Source organism: Artemia sp. Qi Xiang Cuo, chromosome 3 (assembly GCF_049724085.1).
Source record: "Artemia sp. Qi Xiang Cuo chromosome 3, ASM4972408v1, whole genome shotgun sequence".
In the NCBI taxonomy this organism is placed as follows: domain Eukaryota; kingdom Metazoa; phylum Arthropoda; class Branchiopoda; order Anostraca; family Artemiidae; genus Artemia; species Artemia sp. Qi Xiang Cuo.
This window is the reverse complement of record NC_142796.1, coordinates 28,403,406-28,425,450: the sequence shown is the minus strand read 5'-3', so window position 1 is coordinate 28,425,450 and position 22,045 is coordinate 28,403,406. Positions and strand designations below refer to the sequence as shown.

The window sequence follows — 22,045 nt, the reverse complement described above, 5'->3', positions numbered from 1 at the left end:
GGTATAAACCTAATTCATCTATTTCAGACTCTATTATACCACTTGTGACCTGATAGTAGTGTTTGTGTTTGACTGAATCTTGATAAATTCCCACTTCATATGTCTCTAACTCTAGAAAGAGCCCGAGTCATCTCTCTCAGACTTTGGTACCTGTTTCAGACTCTAGTATACCACTGGTTAGCTGATAGTAGTATCTGTGTTTGACTGAACCTTGATAAATTTCCACTTCATATGTCTCTAACTCTAAAAAGAATCCAATTCATCTCTCTCAGAATATGATAAAAATTTAATCCACCTATTTCAGACTCTAGTCAACCACTTGGGAGCTGATAGTAGTGTCTGTGTTTGAGTGAATCTTGATAAATTCCTGCTTCATATGTCTCTAACTCTAAAAAGAATCCGATTCATCCATCTCAGACTTTAGTAAAACCCTAAGACACCTATTTCAGACTCTAGTATACCACTTGTGAGCTGATAGTTGTGTCTGGTGTCTGACTGAATCTTGATAAATTCCCACTTCATATGTCTCTAGATCTAAAAGGAGTCCGATTCATCTCTCTCAGACATTGGTAAAAACCTAATTCCCATATTTCAGACTCTAGTATACCACTTGTGAGCTGATAGTAGTTTCCGTGTTTGACTGAATCTTGATAAATTCCTACTTCATGTGTCTCTAACTCTGTCTGATTCCCTGTTTGCTTGTCTCTCTCACTGTGCCTGTGTGTCTGAGCGGGTGTTTGCATCTTTCTTTTTTTGCCTTTTGTGTTAGTATGTTTAACTATGTGTTTTTGTATTAATTTTTCTCTCTCTCTCTCTCTCTCTCTCTCTCTCTCTCTCTCTCTCTCTCTCTCTCTCTCTCTCTCTCTCTCTCTCTCTCTCTCTCTCTCTCTCTCTCTCTCTCTCACTTTGTGTGTCTTAGCGGGTAATTGCTTGTTTCTCTGTCTGTCTTAGTGTGTTTATGAGTCTGAATCGGTAGGTTTGTATGTGTTTTTGTCTCCCTCACTCTCTGTTTCTGTTTGACTGAACGGGTGTTTGTTTGTCTCTCTGTTTGTCTTTGTGTGTTTGCGTGTCTGACTCTGTGTGTTTGTATGAGTTTATCTCTCTCTCTCTCTCTCTCTCTCTCTCTCTCTCTCTCTCTCTCTCTCTCTCTCTCTCTCTCTCTCTCTCTCCCTCTCTCTCTGTTCCTGTGTGTCTGAGCGGGTGTTTGCTTGTCTCAATGTCTGTCTTTGTGTGTTTATGTGTTGATTTTGATAATACCACGTAAGATTTCGATAATGCAATATAGGATTATTGTTATATCAAGCGATAATTTTATACTGTAGAGGAAGATGTTTGATAATCAAACAGTTCGTTGTAACGAACTGTAAGTAAGGAGTGACCCGGCTCAATGGTAACCGAAACTCTAAAAAACGGAATTTTGATACCAATAGATACATCAAAAGAATTAAATTTTAATTCTGATTTCAAATATATAAATTTCATCAAGTTTAATTTTACTCATCAAAAGTTACGCGCCTGAGAAAATTTGGCTGATTTTCGAAAAAAGTGGGAAAGACCCCCTAAAAATTATAGAACCTTAATGAAAATCACACCATAATATTCAACGTATCAGAGAACCCTACTGTAGAGGTTTCAAGCTCCTATCAAAAAAAAATGTGGAATTTTCCCTTTTTTGCCAGAAGAAAGATCACGGGTGCGTGTTTATTTGTGTTTTTTGTTTTTTTTCTTTTTTATTTTTCCCAGGGGTAATCGTATTGACCCAGTGGTCCTAGAATATCGTAGGAGGGCTCATTAGAACGGAAATTAAAAGTTCTAGTACCATTTTTAAGTGACCAAAAAAATAGAGGGCAACTAGGCCCCCTCCCACGCTCATTTTTTTCCCAAAGTCACCTGATCAAAATTTTGAGATAGGCATTTTGATCAGCATAGTTGAAAATCTAATAAATATGTCTTTTATGATGACTTAATCCCCCACAGTTCCCAGGGGAAGGGCTGCAAGTTATGAACTTTGCCCATTGTTTACATATAGTATTGGTTATTGGGAACTATACAGACATTTTCAGGAAGGATTTTTTCTGGTGGGGGGGGCTGAAGGAGGGGGTTACTTGGGAGAATCTTTCCGTTGAGGATATTTCCTTGGGGTAAGGGACATTCCTATGAAGGGGGCACCGGATTTCCAAGCATTATTTAAAAAACGATCAGAAATTCAATTAAAAAAAAATTTTTCAACTGAAAGTATGAAGAAACATTAGAACCTAAAACGAACAGAAATTATTACGTATATGAGGGGGGTCTCTCCCAAGTCAATACCTCACTCTTTACGCTACATTTTTTTTTTGTGATTTGAAAAGAGCTTTCTATTCTAGTTAAACGGCCTTTGTGATTCAGGGGTTTGTGATTTAAACAAAATTTTAACTTTAGCGTAAAGAGCGTAGTATTGAATAAGGGGAGAACCATCTCATATACGTAAAAACATATACGTAATAAAAAATACCACAAAAAAAGCGATACGGCTCAATAGTACTCGAAACTTTAAAAAACGGAATTTTCATGTCAATCAATAAATGTACCAAAACAATGGGCTTATATTGCTGATTCTAAATATATAAATTTAATTACGTTTAGTATTACTCATCAAAGGCTCCCCTACAAGTGAAAAAATTTTAATGAAAATCACACCGTCAGATTCAGTGTATCAGGAAACCCTATTACATTGGTTTCAAGCTCATATCTGCAAAAATGTGCAACTTTGTATTTTTTGCCATAAGTGATCACGGATGTGTTTATTATTTTTTTTTTTAAGGGGTAATCGTACCGACCCCGTGGTCCTACAACATCAAGAGAGAGCTCATTCAAACGGAAATTAAAAGTTATAGTGCCCTTTTCAGAGACTAAAAAAGCTGGAGGGTAACTTGGCCCCCTCCCACGCCCCTTTTTTCCCAATTTCGTCTGATTCACAAGAGAACAAATTTTTTGGTACTTTCATAAGAGATATTTATTATAATTAATTAAAAAAAACTTTCCGAAAAATAAGTTTTTCAAAGAAAAGTAAAGGCCATTTTAAACTTAAGATCAGGAGATATAAATACCTGTTAAAATTCAAACTAAAAACGACCAGAAATTACTATTAAAGAATAAATGAAGCCCAGAACGAACATAAATTAAATAAACAATCATAGCAAACAAACATACAAAAAGTAATAATATAAATGAATAAAGAGAACTTAAAGCTAGTAATACTTATATTGAATATGAAAATCAAGCTTAAAACGAAAACAAATATTTTGATATTAAAGTATAAATGAAACTTAAAACGAACAGAAATTAAATAAACAATCAATGCGAACAAACATACAATATATATTAATGTAAATGAATAAATAAATCTTAAAACAAGTGAAACTTAAATTGAATATACAAATCAAGTTTGAATCGAACAAAAATAACTACAAACAAGAGTTTGGGTATCGCCTCACTGCAGAAGCCATAAAACCTACTGCGTCATTGGCGCTTTACTGAAAACAATTCTTTCATTAATTTAGATTTTAGGGAATAAATATCAGCATATGTATATTAAATTGCCAATGCACATTTTTTTCAGTAAACTCATTTGAATTTTTTTTCAGTAAAGTACAAATTATATTCTGTCTTTTAGCAAGTATAGGGGTTTTTAACCCTACTCATACTAATTTCTGCTCGTTTTGAGTTTGACTCAAATATTTATTTTAATATTTGTTAGTTTTGGGTTTCATTTATTTATTGATAATGATTTGGGATAATTGTATGCTTGGTAGATTATATGATAGTCCGGACGCCAGGTGTTGAAAATGTGAATCATACTACGACGGAATGGGGCTGCTACGAGAATTAGCCTACCCTTCACCCCCTAAATTGACCATGCAGATTCAAAAATACCAATGACACTTGCTTGCGAGTTGTGGAATACTCCGAAACTTGACATTTTATTATATTTTGGTGTTTAATGCAAGAAAATGCATGTTCCACAAAGTTTGAGGTGCAGTTTTCCGCTCAAATAGAAATGCCTAGAAGCCATAGAATGTTTTCATAACAAACCAACACGATTAGTTAGAAAAAATGGCAGAGTTAAAAAAAATGGCAAAACTATATGAGTCTCGAAGAGTCTTGGAAAGTATAAACAAAATCAGATTGAATATTAGATATATAATGATATTAATGAAAGCACCAATGACGCAGAAGGCTTTTTGTTTTTGCAGTTAAAGAAGGGGGCAGTATCCAAATTTTGTTTGTAGTGAAACTATATTTTTCTTGACCAATCTTGAAAAGAACTAATAAATTAAAATGAATATTTGAAGCATAATGATATTAATTCCTAACAGCTCATCAGTTAAAAATGTTACTGTAATTTTAATGTTTATTTTAAATATTAAGTACAAAAGAAAGCATTTGTAATATAATTCGTTTTCAGTAAAGCGCCAATGACGCAGTAGGTTTTATGGCTTCTGCAGTGAGGCGATACCCAAACTCTTGTTTGTAGTTATTTTTATTCGATTCAAACTTGATTTGCATATTCAATTTAAGTTTCCTTCGTTTTAAGATTTATTTATTCATTTACACTAATATATATTGTATGTTTGTTCACATTGATTGTTATTTAATTTCTGTCTGTTTTAAGTTTCATTTATACTTTAATAGCAAAATATTTGTTTTCGTTTTAAGCTTGATTTTCATAATCAATCTAAGCATTACTCTCTTTAAGATCTATTTATTCATTTATATTATTACTTGTTGTATGTTTTTTGCTATGATTGTTTATTTAATTTCTGTTCGTTTTGGGTTTCATTTATTCATTAATAGTAATTTCTGGTCGTTTTGAGTTTGAATTTTAACAGGTATTCATATCTCCTGAGCTTAAGTTTAAAATGGCCTTTACTTTTCTTTGAAAAACTTATTTTTCGGAAAGTTTTTTTTAATTATTTTTTTTCGTTTTTTATTGCAAAAAGTTTCAAGTTTTTATGACATGGGGGGGGGGGGGGGAGCCTGCTTACTGTCCGATTATTCTTGACTTTAAAAAACGGATCTAGAACTTTCAATTTAAATCGAATGAGGCTTTTTTCAAAGTCTATACGATTACTATACGATAGACTTGTGGACAGCGATTGACAACAATGAATGGATTAAAAAAATTGCTCCAATCAGGGGGTTTAGATCTCATTAATTGCGGACAAAAAGGGATCACGACTGCTAGGAAATGACCTTAAAAAGATATTGTGTGCCAAAGTAATTTTACATTTATGTCAGAGTATGTATTTTAACTTTATAATTGAATAATTATAATAGATTTCCTATGTATTCTTCCCATACAAAACCCCTTCCCATAAGTTAAAAACCCCCTTTAATAAGTTATGCCCCAGGGCAAAACTTACAACGCCTACCCCTGGGCCCTGGTGGGCTGTGTCGACACCGGAGTTTTTTGTTATCAGACTTTGAACTATTTTAAAAAAACGTCAATCTCGAAATTTTTATCTGATGTATTAAGGGAGTGGATGAGGGGAGGGGGGGGTCTATTCACCCTCCAATTTCTTTTGCCTCTTAAAAAGTGAACAAGAACTTTCAATTTTCAGTCAAATGAGACCTCTCCAAAGTTTATACAACCATCCCTTCCATAAGAAATAATGGGAAGGATTCGGAGAATCTTTAAATTACAACTCTTGCCCTGAGCGCTGTGGGGGAGTTGTCATCCTCAAAGACCTAATTTCCAGAACTTAAAACTACATTAAATAAAATGGCTGTCTCCAAATTTTGATTGGATGTGTTTGGGGAAAAGGTGGGTGTGAGAGGGGGGTTAGTTGCCCTCAAATCACTTTCGACTACTAAAAAGGGCACTAGCCCTTTGAATTTCCAATCGAATGAGCCTTTTTTGAAGTTTTTACGACACTGCCTTCTATAAAACCTCATATGCCTCCAGGGCATAACTTAAAACCCTTGCCCTGAGGGTTGTGGGGGATTGTTCTCCTCAAAAATATATTTTTCATCTGGAAATCAACTATGCTGAACAAAATGGCGTAATCATAATTTTGATTGGATGTGTTTGGGGGAATGATGGGCGTGGGGGGGGGGCTAGTTGCCCTCCAATCACTTTCGACTATTAAAAAGGGCACTAGCCCTTTGAATTTCCAATCGAATGAGCCTTTTTTGAAGTTTCTACGACAACACCCTCTATAAAAACCTTATATGCCCCCAGGTCATATCTTGAAACCCTTGCCCTGAAGGTTGTGGGGGAGTGTCCTCATCAAAAACATATTTTCTATCTGGAAATCAACTACGTTGAACAAAATGACTATCTCAAAATTTTGATTGGATGTGTTTGGGGGAATGATGGACGTCGGGGGGGGGGGGCTATTTGCACTCCAATCACTTTCGATTATAAAAAAGGGCACTAGCCCTTTAATTTCCAGTCGAATGAGCCTGTTTTGAAGTTTCTACGACAACTCCTTCTACAAAAACCTTATATGCCCCCAGGGCATTTCTTGAAACCCTTGCCTTGACGGGTTTTGGGGGAGTTTCCTCCTCAAAAACGTGTTTTCTATCTGGTAAAAACTACGTTGAACAAAACGGCTATCTCAAAATTTCGATTGGATGTGTTTGGGGAAATGATCGGCGTGGGGGGGGGGCTAGTTGCACTCCAATCACTTTCGACTATTAAAAGGGCACTAGCCCTTTAATTTCCAATCGAATAAGCCTATTTGAAGTTTCTACGACAACGCCTTCTATAAAAACCCTGTATGCCCCAAGGGCATAACTTGAAACCCTTGCTCTGAGGGCTGTGGGGGAGTGCCCTCCTCAAAAATATATTTTCTATCTGGAAATGAACTACGCTGAACAAAATGGCTCTCTCAAAATTTTGATTTGATGCGTTTGGGGGAATAATGGGCATGGGAAAGGGCTAGTTGCCCTTCAATCACTTTCGACTATTAAAAAGGGCGCTAGCTTTTTGAATTTCCAATCGAATGAGCCTTTTTGTGAAGTTTCTACGACAACGCCTTCTATAAAAACCTTATATGCCCCCAGGGTATAACTTAAAACCCTTCCCCTGAGGGTTGTGGGGGAGTGTCCTCCTCAAAAATATATTCTATCTGGAAATCAAGAACGCTGAACAAAATGGCAATCTCAAAATTTTGATTGGATGTGTTTCGGGAAATAAATCCTTAAATTACAACTCTTGCCCTGTGGGCTGTGGGGGAGTTGTCCTCCTCGAAGACCTAATTTTCAGAACTTAAAACTACGTTTAATAAAATGGCTGTCTCGAAATTTTGATTGGATGGTTTTGGGGAAAAGGTGGGCGTGAGAGTGGGGTTAGTTGCCCTCAAATCACTTTCGACTATTAAAAAGGGCACTAGCCCTTTAATTTCCATTCGAATGAGCCTGTTTTGAAGTTTCTACGACAACGCCTTCTATAAAAACCTTATATGCCCCAAGGACATAAAATAAAACACTTGCCTTGAGGGTTGTGGGGGATTGTCCTCCTCAGAAACATTTTGCCTATCTGGGAATAAACTCCACGGTCACCAATGGCTATCTCAAAATATTTATTGGATGTGTTTGGAGGAATGATGGGCGTGGGGGGGGGGCTAGTTGACCTCCAATAGCTTCTGTCTAATAAGTAGTGCACTAACCCTTTGAATGTTGAATTGATTGAGCCTGTTTTTAAGTTTCTACGACCACACGTTCTATAAAATCATTATTTGCCTCCTGGGCATAACTTAAAACCCTTGCCCTGAAGGTTGGGGGGGAGTGTCCTCCTCAAAAATATATTTTCTATCTGGAAGTCAACTACGCTGAACAAAATGGCTATCTCAAAATTTTGATTGGATGTGTTTGGGGAAATGATGGGCTGGGGGGGGAGGGGGGTTAGTTACACTCCAATCACTTTCGACTATTAAAAAGGGAGCTAGCTCTTTAATTTCCAATCGATTGAGCCTGTTTTGAAGTTTCTACAACAACACGTTCTATAAAAACCTTATATGCCCCCAGGGTATAACTTTAAACCCTTGCCCTGAGGGTTGTGGGGGAGTTTCCTCCTCAAAAAAATACTTTCTATCTGGAAATCAACTACGCTGAACAAAATGGCTATCTAAAAATTGTGATTGGATGTGCTTGGGGTAATACGGGGCGGGAGGGGAGGGGGGCTAGTTACACTCCAATCACTTTCGACTATAAAAAAGGGCACTAGGCCTTTAATTTCCAATCGAATGAGCCTGTTTTGAAGTTTCTACGACAACGCCTTCTATAAAAACCTTATATGCCCCCAGGGCATATCTTAAAACCCGTGCCCTGAGGGTTGTGGGGGAGTGTCCTCCTCAAAAGTATATTTTCTATGTGTAAACCAACTACGGTGTACAAAATGGCTATCTTAAAATTTTGATTGGATGTGTTTGGGGGAATGTAGGGCGTGGGGGGAGGGTGGCTAGTTGCCCTGCCATTATTTTCGACTATTGAAAAGGGCACTAGAACTCTCGATTTCCAATCGAATGAGCCCCCTTTGAAGATTCTACGACGACCCCTTCCATATGAAGTGCCTCTGGGAAAAAAAAATAATAAATAAATCAAAGGCAACGCTGTAGCGTTGCCTATAGTAAAGGCCAGACGGCTCCAATGTTTTATTATTATTTATTATTATTTTTTTCCAGAGGCACTTCATATGTTAAATAACAATCAATGCGAACAAATATACAATATATATTAATGTAAATGAATAAATAAATCTTAAAACGAGTGAAACTTAAATTGAAAATGCAAATCAAGTTTGAATCGAACGAAAATAACTACAAACAAGAGTTTGGGTATCGCCTCATTGCAGAAGCCATAAAACCTACTGCGTCATTGGCGCTTTACTGAAAACAATTCTTTCATTAATTTAGATTTTAGGGAATAAATATCAGCATATGTATATTAAATTGCCAATGCACATTTTTTTTCAGTAAACTCATTTGAATTTTTTTTCAGTGAAGTATAAATTATATTCTGGCTTTTAGAAACCATAGGGGTTTTGAACCCTATTCATATTAATTTATGCTCGTTTCGAGTTTGACTCTAATATTTATTTTAATATTTGTTCGTTTTGGGTTTCATTTATTTATTGATAGTGATTTGGGGTAATTGTATGCTTGGTAGATTATATGATAGTCCGGACGCCAGGTGTTGAAAGTGTGAATCATACCACGACGGAATGGGGCTGCTACGAGAATTAGCCTACCCTCCACCCCCTAAATTGACCATGCGGATTCAAAAATACCAATGGTACTTGCTTGCGAGTTGTGGAACACTCCGAAACTTGACATTTTATTATATTTTGGTGTTACATGCAAGAAAATGCATGTTCCACAAAGTTTGAGGTGCAATTTTCCGCTCAAATAGAAATGCCTAGAAGCCATAGAATGTTTTCATAACAAACCAACACGATTAGTTAGAAAAAATGGCAGAGTTAAAAAAAATGGCAAAACTATATGAGTCTTGAACAGTCTTGGAAAGTATAAACAAAATCAGATTGAATATTAGAGATATAATGATATAAATGAAAGCACCAATGACGCAGAAGGCTTTAGGTTTTTACAGTTAAAGAAGGGGGCAGTATCCAAATTTTGTTTGTAGGGAAACTATATTTGTCTTGACTATTCTTGAAAAAAACTAATAAATTAAAATTAATATTTGATGCATAATGATATTAATTGCTAACAGCTCATCAGTTCAAAATTTTACTGTAATTTTAATGTTTATTTTAAATATTAAGTACAAAAGAAAACATTTGTAATATAATTCGTTTTCAGTAATGCGCCAATGACGCAGTAGGTTTTATGGCTTCTGCAGTGAGGCGATACCCAAACTCTTGTTTGTAGTTATTTTTATTCGATTCAAACTTGATTTGCATATTCAATTTAAGTTTCACTCGTTTTAAGATTTATTTATTCATTTACATTAATATATATTGTATGTTTGTTCGCATTGATTGTTATTTAATTTCTGTCTCGTTTTTTAAGTTTCATTTATACTTTAATAGCAAAATATTTGTTTTCGTTTTAAGCTTGATTTTCATATTCAATCTAAGCATTGCTCTCTTTAAGATCTATTTTTATTCATTTGTATTATTACTTGTTGTATGTTTTTTGCTATGATTGTTTATTTAATTTCTGTTCGTTTTGGGTTTCATTTATTCTTTAATTGTAATTTCTGGTCGTGTTGAATTTGAATTTTTACAGGTTTTTATATATCCTGAGCTTAAGTTTAAAACTACCTTTAAATTTATTTTAAAAACTTATTCTTACGAAAGTTTTTTTTAATTAATTTTTTTTCGTTTTTTATTGCAAAAAGTTTCAAGTTTTTATGACATGGGAGGGGGGGGGGGTGCTTACTGTCCGATTAATCTTGAATTTAAAAAACGGATCTAGAGCTTTCAATTTAAATCGAATGAGGCTTTTTTCAAAGTCTATACGATTACCTCTTTGACAAAAACCTTACAATAAAAAGCTTGCATAACTTGTGGACAGCGATTGACAACAATGAATGGATTGAAAAAATAGCTCCAATAAGGGGGTTTAGACCATTTCAATTGCTGACACAAAGGGATCACGACTGTTTGGAATTGACCTTAATAAGATTTTGTGTCCCAAACTAATTTTACATCAATCTCAGACTATGTATTTTAACTTTATAATTGGATAATTATAATAGATTTCCTATGTATTCTTCCATACAAAACCCCTACCCATAAGTTAAAACCCCCATTAATCAGTTATACTCCAGGGCATAGCTTATAACGCCGTTCCCTAGGCCCGGGTGAGCAGTGTCGACACTGGAGTTTTTTGTGATCAGAACGTTGAACTATTTTAACAAAATGTCAATCTCAAAATTTTTATCTAATGCATTTAGGGCGTGGAGGGGGGGGGGGGCTAGTCACCCTCCAATCTCTTTTGACTCCTAAAAAGTGAACAAGAACTTTCAATTTTCAGTCAAATGAGACCTCTCCAAAGTTTATACAACCATCCCTTCCATAAGAAATAATGGGAAGGATTCGGAGAATCCTTAGATTACAACTCTTGCCCTAAGGGCTCTGGGGGAGTTGTCATCCTCAAAGACCTAATTTATAGAACTTAAAACTAGGTTTAATAAAATGGTTGTCTCAAAATTTTCATGGGATGTGTTTGGGGAAAAGTGGACGTGAGAGGGGGGTTAGTTGCCCTCCAATCACTTTCGACTACTGAAAAGGGCACCAACCCTTTGAATTTACAATCGAATTATCCTTTTTTGAAGTTTTTTCGACACCGCCTTCTATAAAAACCTCATATGCCCCCAGGGCATATCTTAAAACCCTTTCCCCGAAGGTTTTGGGGGAGTGTCCTCCTCATAAACATATTTTCTGTCTGGAAATCAACTACGCTGAACAAAATGGCTATCTCAAAATTTTGATTGGATGTTTTGGGGGAATTATGGGCGTCGGGTGAGGGGGGGGGCTATTTGCACTCCAATCACTTTCGACTATTAAAAAGGGCACTAGCCCTTTAATTTCCAATCGAATGAGCCTGTTTTGAAGTTTCTACGACAACTCCTTCTATACAAACCTTATATGCCCACAGGGCATATCTTGAAACCCTTGCCCTGAGGGTTTTGGGGGAGTGTCCTCCTAAAAAATGTATTTTCTATCTGGAATCAACTACGCTGAACAAAATGGCTATCTCAAAATTTTGATTGGATGTGTTTGGGGAAATGATCGGCGTAGAGGGCGGGGCTAGTTGCACTCCAATCACTTTCGACTATTAAAAGGGCACTAGCCCTTTAATTTCCAATCGAATGAGCCTGTATGAAGTTTCTACGACAACGCCTTCTATAAAAAACCTAATATGCCCCCAGGGCATAACTTGAAACCCTTACCCCGAACTAACCCTTAAACCTAACCCTTAACCCTTACCCCTCCTCAAAACTATATTCTATCTGGAAATAAACCCTTAAACCTAACCCTTAACCCTTACCCCTCCTCAAAACTATATTCTATTTGGAAATAAACTACGCTGAAAAAAATGACAATTTCAAAATTTTGATTGGATGTGTTTGGGGAAATGAATCCGTAAATTACAACTCTTGCCCTGAGGACTGTGGGGGAGTAGTCCTCCTCAAAGACCTAATTTCCAGAACTTAAAACTACGTTTAATAAAATGTCTGTCTCAAAATTTTGATTGGATGTGTTTGGGGAAAAGGTGGCGTGAGAGGGGGGTTAGTTGCCCTCAAATCACTTTCGACTATTAAGAAGGGCACTAGCCCTTTAATTTCCAATCAATGAGCCTGTTTCAAAGTTTCTACGACAACTACGCTGAACAAAATGGCTATCTCAAAATTTTGATTGGATGTGTTTGGGGGAATGATGGGCGCGGGGGGCGGGCTAGTTGCCCGCCAATCACTTTCGACTATTAACAAGGGCACTTCGCTGACCAAATTTCCAGAACTTAAAACTACGTTTAATAAAATGGCTGCCTCAAAATTTTGATTGGATGTGTTTGGGGAAAAGGTGGGCGTGAGAGGGGGGTTAGTTTCCCTCCAATCACTTTCGGTTATTAAAAAGGGCAGTAGCCCTTTGAATTTCCAATCGATTGAGTCTGTTTTGAAGTTTCTACGACAACTACGCTGAACAAAATGGCTGTCTTTAATTTCCAATCGATTGAGCCTGTTTTGAAGTTTCTACGACAACGCCTTCTATAAAAACCTTATATGCCCCCAGGGCATAACTTAAATCCCTTACCCTGAGGGTTGTGGGGGAGTGTCCTTCTCAAAAATATATTTTCTACCTGGAAATCAACTACGCTGAACAAAATGGCTATCTCAAAATTTTGATTGGATGTGTTTGGGGAAATGCTGGACTTGGGGGGGGGGAGGTGGGCTAGTTACACTCCAATCACTTTCGACTATTAAAAAGAGCACTATCCCTTTAATTTCCAATCGATTGAGAAATTAACTATTAAAACTTTCGACTATTAAAAAGGGCACTATCCCTTTGAATTTCAAATCGAATGAGCCTTTCTTGAAGTTTCTATGACAACGCCTTCTATAAAAACCTTATATGCCCCCAGGGCATATCTTAAAACCCTTGCTCTGAAGGTTCTGGGGGAGTGCCCTCCTTAAAAGCATATTTTCTACCTGGAAATCAACTATGCTGAACAAAATAGCTATCTCAAAATTTTGATTGGATGTGTTTGGGGAAATGATGGGCGTGGGGGGGGGGGGGGGCATAGTTGCACTCCAATCATTTTCGACTATTAAAAAGGGCACTAGCTCTTTAATTTACAATTGAATGAGCCTGTTTTGAAGTTTCTACGACAACACCATCTATAAAAACCTTATAAAACCCTTGCCCTGAGGGTTTTGGGGGAGTATCCTCCTCAAAAATATATTTTCTATCTGGAAATCAACTACGCCGAACAAAATGGCTATCTCAATATTTTGATTGAATGTGTTTGGGCGAATAATGGGCGTGGGGGGGGGGGCTAGTTGCCCTCTAATCACTTTTGACTATTAAAAAGGGCACAAGCTTTTTGAATTTCCAATCGAATGACCCTTTTTTGAAGTTTCTACGACAATGCCTTCTATAAAAACCTTGCATGCCCCCGGGGCATAACTTAAAATCCTTGCCCTGAGGGTTGTGGGGGAGTGTCCTCCTCAAAAATATATTTTCTATCTGGAAATCAACTATGCTGAACAAAATGGCTATCTCAAAATTTTGATAGGACGTGTTTTGAGAAATGATAGGCGTGGGGGGGGGGGGGGAGGCGGCCAAGCTACACTCCAATCACTTTCGACTATTAAAAAGGGCACTAGCCCTTTAATTTCCAATCGAATGAGCCTGTTTTGAAGTTCCTACGACAACGCCTTCTTTAAAAACCTTATATGCCCCCAGGGCATAACTTAAAACCCTTGCCCTGAGGGTTGTGGGGAATCTCCTCCTCAAAAAAATATTTTCTATCTTGAAATGAACTACGCTGAACAAAATGGCTACCTGGAAATTTTGACTGGATGTGTTTGGGGGAATGATGGGCGTGGGGGGGGTAGGTGCCCTCCAATTATTTTCGATTATTAAAATGGGCACTAGAACTATCAATTTCCAATCAAATGAGTCCCCTTTGAAGTTTCTATGACGATCCCTTCCATATAAAGTGCCTCTGGGGAAAAAAATAATAATAATAATAATAAAACGTTGGAGCCGTATGGCCTTTACTATAGGCAACGTTATAGCGTTGCCTCTGATAATTATTTATTTTTTTTTTCCCCAGAGGCACTTCATATGGAAGGGGTCGTCTTAGAAGCTTCAAAGCGGGCTCATTCGATTGGAAATCGAGAGTTCTAGTGCAATTTTTAATAGTCGAAAATGATTGTAGGGCAACTAGCCCCCCCCCACGCCTATCATTCCCCCAAACACATCCAATAAAAATTTTGAGATAGCCATTTTGGTCAGCGTAGTTGATTTCCAGGTAGAAAATATGCTTTTAAGGAGGGCACTCCCCCAGAACCTTCAGAGCAAGGGTTTTAAGATATGCCCTGGGGGCATATAAGGTTTTTATAGAAGGCGTTGTCATAGAAACTTCAAGACAGGCTCATTATATTAGAAATTTAAAGGGCTAGTGCCCATTTTAATAGTCGAAAGTGATTGGTGGTAACCTAGCCCCCCCCCCACGTTCCAAAGTTCCCCAAAAACATCCAATCGAAATTTTCAAATAGCCATTTGGTTCAGCGCAGTTCATTTACACATAGAAAATATGTTTTTGAGAAGGACGCTCCACCACAACCCTTAAGGCAAGGGTTTAAGTTATGCCCTGGGGGCATATAAGGTTTTTATAGAAGGCGTTGTCGTAGAAACCTCAAAACAGGCTCATTCGATTGGAAATTAAAGGGCTAGTGCCCTTTTTAATAGTCGAAAGTCATTGGTGGGCAACTCGCCCCCCCTCCCACGCCCATCATTTCCCCAAACACATCGAATCAAACTTGTGAGATATCTATTTTTTTCAGCTTAATTGATTTTCAAATATAAAGTTTGTTTATGAGGAGGTCACTCCCTCACAGCCCTCAGGTAAATAGTTTTCAGTTATGCCCTTGGGGAATATAAGGTTTATATATTTTATATAAGTCGTTGTCGTAGAAACTTCAAAACAGGCACATTCAATTGAAAATTCAAAGGGCTAGTGCCCTTTGTAATAGTCGAAAGTGATTTGAGGGCAACTGACCCCCCTCTCACGCCCACCTTTTCCCCAAACATATCCAATCAAAATTTTAAGACAGCCATTTTATTAAACGTAGTTTTAAGTTCTGTAAATTAAGTCTTTGAGGATTACAACTCCCCCAAAGCCCTCAGGGCAAAAGTTTTAATTTAAGAATTCTCCGAATTCTTCATATTATTTCTTATGGAAGGGATGCTCGTATAAACTTTAGAGAGGGCTCATTTGATTGAAAATTGAAAGTTCTTGTTCACTTTTTAAGAGTCAAAAGAGATTAGAGGGGCAACTAACCCCTCTCCCTCCTCCACGCCGTAAATGCACCGGATAAAAATTTGAAATAGACATTTTGTTAAAATAGTTCAAAGATCTGATAACAAAAAACTCCGGTGTCGACACAACCCACCAGGGCCCAGGAATAGGTGTTGTAAATAATGCTCTGTGGCACAACTTATTAAAGGGGGTTTATAACTTATGGGAAGGGGTTTTGTATGGGAAGAACACATAGGAAATCTATTATAATTATCCAATTATAAGGTTAACATACATACTCTGTGATAGATGCAAAATTGCTTTGGCACACAAATTGGTATTAAGGTCAATTCCAAACAGTCGTGATCCCTTTGTGTCAGCAAGTGAAATGGTCTAAACCCCCTTATTGGAGCTATTTTTTCAATCCATTCATTGTTGTCAATCGCTGTCGAAAAGTTATGCAAGCTGTCTATTGTTCATATATAAGATTTCTATCAAAGAGGTAATCGTATAGACTTTGAAAAAAGCCTCATTCGATTTAAATTGAAAGTTCTAGATCTGTTTTATAAAGTCAAGAATAATCGGACAGTAAGTACCCCTCCCCATGCCATAAAAACTTAAAACTTTTTGCAATCAAAAACGAACGAAAAGTAATTAAAAAAAACTTTCCAAAAAATAAGTTTTTCAAAGAAAAGTAAAGGCCTTTTAAACTTAAGGTCAGGAGATACAAATACCTGTTAAAATTCAAATTCAAAACGACCAGAAATTACTATTAAAGAATAAATGAAACCCAAAACAAACAGAAATTAAATAAATAATCATAGTAAAAAACATACAAAAAGTAATAATATAAATGAATAAATAGATCTTAAAGCGAGTAATGCTTCGATTGAATATCAAAATCAAGCTTAAAACGAAAACAAATATTTTCCTATTAAAGTATAAATGAAACTTAAAACGGACAGAAATTATATAATCAATCAATACGAACAAACATACAATATCTATTCATATAAATGAACAAATAAATCTTAAAACGAGTGAAACTTAAATTGAATATGCAAATAAAGTTTGAATCGAATAAAAATAACCACAAAAAAGAGTTTGGTATCGCCTCGCTGCAAAAGCCTAAAACCTACTGCGTCATTCGCGCTTTACTGAAAACGAATTATATTACAAATGTTTTTTTTTGTACTTAATTTTGAAAGTAAATATTAAAATTACAGTAACGTTTTGAACTGATGAGCCTTTAGCAATTAATATCATTATGCAACAAATATTTAGTTTAAGTTATTAGTTCTTTTCAAGATTGGTCAGGACAAATAGTTTCACTACAAAAAAAATTTGAATACTGCCTCCTTCTTTATCTGCAAAAACCTTAGGCCTTCTGTGTCATTGGTGCTTCATTGAAAACAAATTACTCGTATATTACAAGTTTATTATTTTCCAGTCCTTACAGCATTGAAAATGAAAATAAAAATTACAGTAAAAAAAAATCTTGAACTGATGGATGTGTCAACAATTAATATCATTATATATATAATTTTCAATTTTATTTTGTTTATTCTTACCAAGACTTTTCAAGACTCATATAGTTTTGCCATATTTTTTTTAACTCTGCCATTTTTTGGAACTAATCGTGTTAGTTTGTTATGAAAACATTCTATGGCTTCTAGGCATTTCTATTTGAGCGGAAAACTGCACTTCAAACTTTGTGGAACATGCATTTTCTTGCATGAAACACCACAATATAATAAAATGTCAAGTTTCGGAGTGTTCCACCACTCGCAAGCAAGTGCCGTTGGTATTTTTGAATCCGCATGGTCAATTTAGGGGGTGGAGGGTAGGCTAATTCTTGTAGCAGCCCCATTCCGTATTGGTATGGTTCACATTTTCAACACCTGACGTCCGGACTATCATATAATCTACCAAGCATACAACTACCCCAAATCAGTATCAATAAATAAATGAAACCCAAAACGAACAAAAATTATAATAAATATTAGAGTCAAACTCGAAACTAGCATAAATCAATGTGAGTAGGATTCAAAACGCCTATGCTTTCTAAAAGCCAGAATATAATTTGTACTTTACTGAAAAATAATTCAAATGAGTTTACTAAAAAAAAATGTGCATTGTCAATTTAATATACATATGCTGATATTTATTCCCTAAAATCTTAGTTAATTTTGTATTTCTTAAAGTTACAAAAGTTAAAATATTTCAAAGAATCGTTTTTAGTAAAGCACCAATGACGCAGTAGGTGTTAGGCTTCTGCAGTAAGGCGATACCAAAACTCTTATTTGTAGTTATTTTTATTAAATTCAAACTTGATTTGCATATTCTATTTAAGTTTCACTCGTTGTAAGATTTATTTATTCATTTACATTAATATATAGTGTATGTTTATTTGCATTGATTGTTTTTTAATTTATGTCCGTTTTAAGTTTCATATATATTTTAATAGCAAAATATTTGTTTTCGGTTTAAGCTTGATTTTCATATTCAACCTAAGAATTACTCGCTTTAAGATCTATTTATTCATTCATTTTATTACTTGTTGAATGTTTTTTTCCATGATTGATTATTTAATTTGTGTTTGTTTTGGATTTTATTTATTCTTTAGTAGTGATTTCTGGTCGTGTTGGGTTTGAATTTAACATGTATTTTTATCTCCTGAGCTAAAGTTTAACATTGCCTTTAATTTTACCTTAAAAACTTATTTTTCGGAAAGTTGGCTTTAATTAATAATAATAAAACATTGGAGCCGTATGGCCTTTACTATAGGCAACGCTACAGCGTTGCCTCTGATTAACGGCCTTTGTTGTTAAGGAGTCATTCTTAAAGAATTGGAACACGATTTGAATTTAACGTAAAGAGTGAGGTATTGACTAGGGGGCGAACCCCATAATATACATAATAAAAATATACGAATATAGAAATTCGTTAAGTAAGTTAATTTGTAAATTCCGCCAGAACCAAATTTAGAGAAAGCCATTTAGCAAAAGAAAAGTAAAATTAATATGCAAATTTTGTTTTACTCATTGAATGACGGTGAGCCAGAATAAAAGCTGCATTGACTAAAAAACGATCAGAAATTAAATAAAAAAAACAAGTTTTTTAAACTGAAAGTAAGGATTGACATTAAAACTTAAAACGAACAGAAATTATTCCGTATATGAAAGGGGATGTCCCCTCCTCAACGCCTCGCTATTTACGCTAAAGTTTTTTATTGTTTGAAAAAATGAAGTTGTGGGAAAGTCAAACTTTAGCGTAAAGAGCGAGGCGTTGAGGAGGGGACATCCCCTTTCTTATACGGAATAATTTCTGTTCGGCTTAAGTTTTAATGTCGCTCCTTACTTTCAGTTTAAAATTTGTTTTTTTTTATTTAATATCAGACAAGAATTTGGTAATATTACAAAAGATTTGGAAATACTTGGCTAAAACTTTTATCAATATCATAATCTATTATCATATGGCACCCTTCCAAAAAAATGACTAGACAGAACCAGTTGCTAATAACCAAAAAATTATAAGTCCCAAAAATTCGAAGTCCAAAAAAAATATAAGTAAAAAATATGTCACTACAAATATTATTTTCCTAATAGGTAAAATCATGACTAACATATCTATATCATCTTCATTTCGTATTTTGTAAATATCAGAAGTGATTTTTTTTTTAAAGTATATTTTATGTCATTTTAATACACGAAAAAAAAGTTGAAAAAATTTTCTTAGTAAAAAAATTAAAGTTAAAAAAAATTAAAGTTAAAAAAAATTAAGTTAAAAAAAGGGGGGCCAAAAAGTTTGGGTTAGGGGTATTGGGCTCCTGGAGGTTGGACGTGGATGACCATAAGTTCCCTTTAAAAGTGACATAGCAATTGTTTCATTGGGGAACACAACTTTCCCTGTTTACTCTACCCAAGCGCGTGATAAAACCAGTTTCATTCAATCTAAATAAAAATTTATTCACAGAATTAAATCATCAAAATACTAATTTCATCTTTCCTTGTTAATCATGCTCAAGCAGGTATCTGCAAATGAGATGCCTATTGGGTTATTCTAATGAATTATCTCTTGTAGTATAGTCGTAAAAGTAGGTCAGTGACCCAAATATAGGCAATCTTTAGTCCCCAAATAAGGATGTGAGCTCTGTACCTGTTAAAGCCATACTTCTACTAGTCTTAAAATCAACAGCCACAGAAACCTTTAAATACATATTATCGTTCAGATTTGTAGCCATTATGAAAGTTTCTAGGTTACATACTGCTTTTTATTGCAAAATTCGATAGATGGAATTGCGTTCCAGGAATTTGTCAGACTTGGGAGTCGTGGGGTTGGAAATTTCTGTGATAGGGAGTAATGCAGCTGAATAATTTTATGGATTGGATTCTGGGGGAGTTTGCGTGAGTGGGGATCTGTGGCCTGGAGGTTTCTGCTTGTGGGGGGTCGCCATAACAGTCATACTATTTCATTAAGCTTGTAGGGTGAAAAACTTTTGGTTGTGAAGCTTCTTGGTAGAAAGCTGTATTGCGCGATGGGGAACTGTAAGGTGGGTGGCTGTGTGTGAGCTGCCTAATCAATTGATTAGTAAATGTTCTCTAAAGTTTGCATGGGGAGTGAAGTAATCTGTCTAATTATCATATTAGTACATATTCTGAAAAAGGAAATAATTTTCAAAACTAAACTTTAGTGTGGTTTTCTTTGTTTTAACTGACAACAATCTAAGCTAAAAAAAACTTAGAAAAACCTTACCAACTACTGGATATATAAACTGTAGTAAAGTCAGTATTATGTATCCAGGGATGCCAAAAGCAGCATAAACAACACCTTGGTACGAATTTGCACCAGTAATGCGTCCAGACTCTACTAGTATTCTGAGGGAGAAGTCGGTAATGAATGCAAAAAACAACATCATGGCAATACCAAAAGCCAATCCAGCACGTGAGAGGGCATAAGTCATCCCTTAAAAATAAATTCTTGTCATCATGGAAGTAGTTTTAAAGCTATCATTATCTTTCAATAGCGATTAGAGAAATTAAGTACGGTATACAAAGGACAATTAAATAAAAAAAACCATCAAAGCGGAAAAAGAACAACACATTCTAAGGATTGATTCTGAGATTTAAAAAAAAAAAAAAATTCCCGGAGCCTCATTAGCACATAATGGGAAATTCAAAATATTAGCCTAAAATAAACTGCAAGAGAATAAGAAATTAATTAGAAATTACAAACAATAAAACCAAACTAAAACGGAAAGAAACTGAACGAATAAGAAAAGTGCAAATATTTTGGGAAAGACCATCGCCAAATGACCATCAGTGCAAGGAGAGATTTTTGTACCTTCATTTTCTACTTTCTACTTCATTTTCGACTTATATAGCATTTTAAACCTTATCATGACTGCAGCTAGCTATAGTATAAAGAAAACCTCAAGGTGCAGAAATTGAGAAGCCTGTTTTCAAAGAAACTCTTAAGTATGAAATACTTGCCAACACTGATTCAAAAGTAGTAACCGTATTTCATGTTCGACATAACGGTAATATGTTACTATTGCATGAAAATGAAATTTAAAGAACTTACAAAGATATTCTGAATACCCTTGAAATTAGTAAAAAAATTGAGCAAAGAAGGGTGACCACAGAAATTTTATGGACGAAAGTGCTTAAGCAAAGGCTTATACTATCCTATTTTGAAAACAATGGGCTATCACCTTTTTTTGCATGAGTAGAACTGATGTACCTCCTCTTTCCCCAACGGATGCTTACAATAAAAAGCTGGTAGTCGCAGACAGATGAACGAGGACTCATTTCAAAGCTAATCTTTATAAATATTTCTGGTGATTCCGTGCCGCAGAAGAACAATTTGGGCCCAACAAAGGTCCAATTTTCGTCATAATAAAAATTCTGTAACAACCAATGTATTCCATATTGTTGAAGAACTATATATTTAATAAAGAATTTTTTAGGTAATAATGCCCGGTGTTGCTGCAATCGTTTTTAAGTTTTCCATCCCAACTTTGTTACTGGAAATTCCCACAGCCACTGAAAATTCTGTTCTCTTTATTATTTGACTAGTTTCACCCGCTTACCCTTCTCTTCTCAAAACCTCAGATCCGTGTACTGGGTAGCATCCAAACACCCGATATATTAAATTATAGTTTATTATATTTTTCAATCATTTAGATAGGCTACTACTACTACTAGCTCACTGCACACGCCAAGCAGCCTGAGGCCAACAGAGCTAAGAATACTCTTCCCCCATCCCAATCTATTCAAAGCCTCTTTTGTTAAACCCTCTCAAGAAGATCCTATTTCCCTTGAATATTTAATTTGAAAATCCTCCAAACTCGTTCGGGGATTACCTGATTTTCGCTTGGCCTTAGACGGTTGGCCGACAAGGACAATCTTTGGCAATCTGCCATCCTTCATCTGAAGAACGTGTCCTATCTATGTTATATTTTTCCTCATTATAGCCCTACAAATGGGGACTGAACATAATTTTTCTTACAGTTTAGTGTTTGAGATACGGTGAGTCAGTGAGATACCCAAAACAATCCGTAAGGA

The 22,045-nt window shown here is 35.6% G+C and overlaps 1 protein-coding gene across 1 annotated transcript in view; it reads right to left on the bottom strand.

Moving 5' to 3' along the window:
* LOC148953958 (putative sodium-coupled neutral amino acid transporter 11) overlaps positions 1–22,045 on the bottom strand; it is a 175,541-nt gene that overhangs the window by 41,845 nt on the left and 111,651 nt on the right. Inside the window, exon 4 of the mRNA XM_089086866.1 lies at positions 20,235–20,444. Coding sequence (XP_088942992.1) covers positions 20,235–20,444 — 210 coding nt within the window. The remainder of the gene's footprint in view (positions 1–20,234; positions 20,445–22,045) is intronic.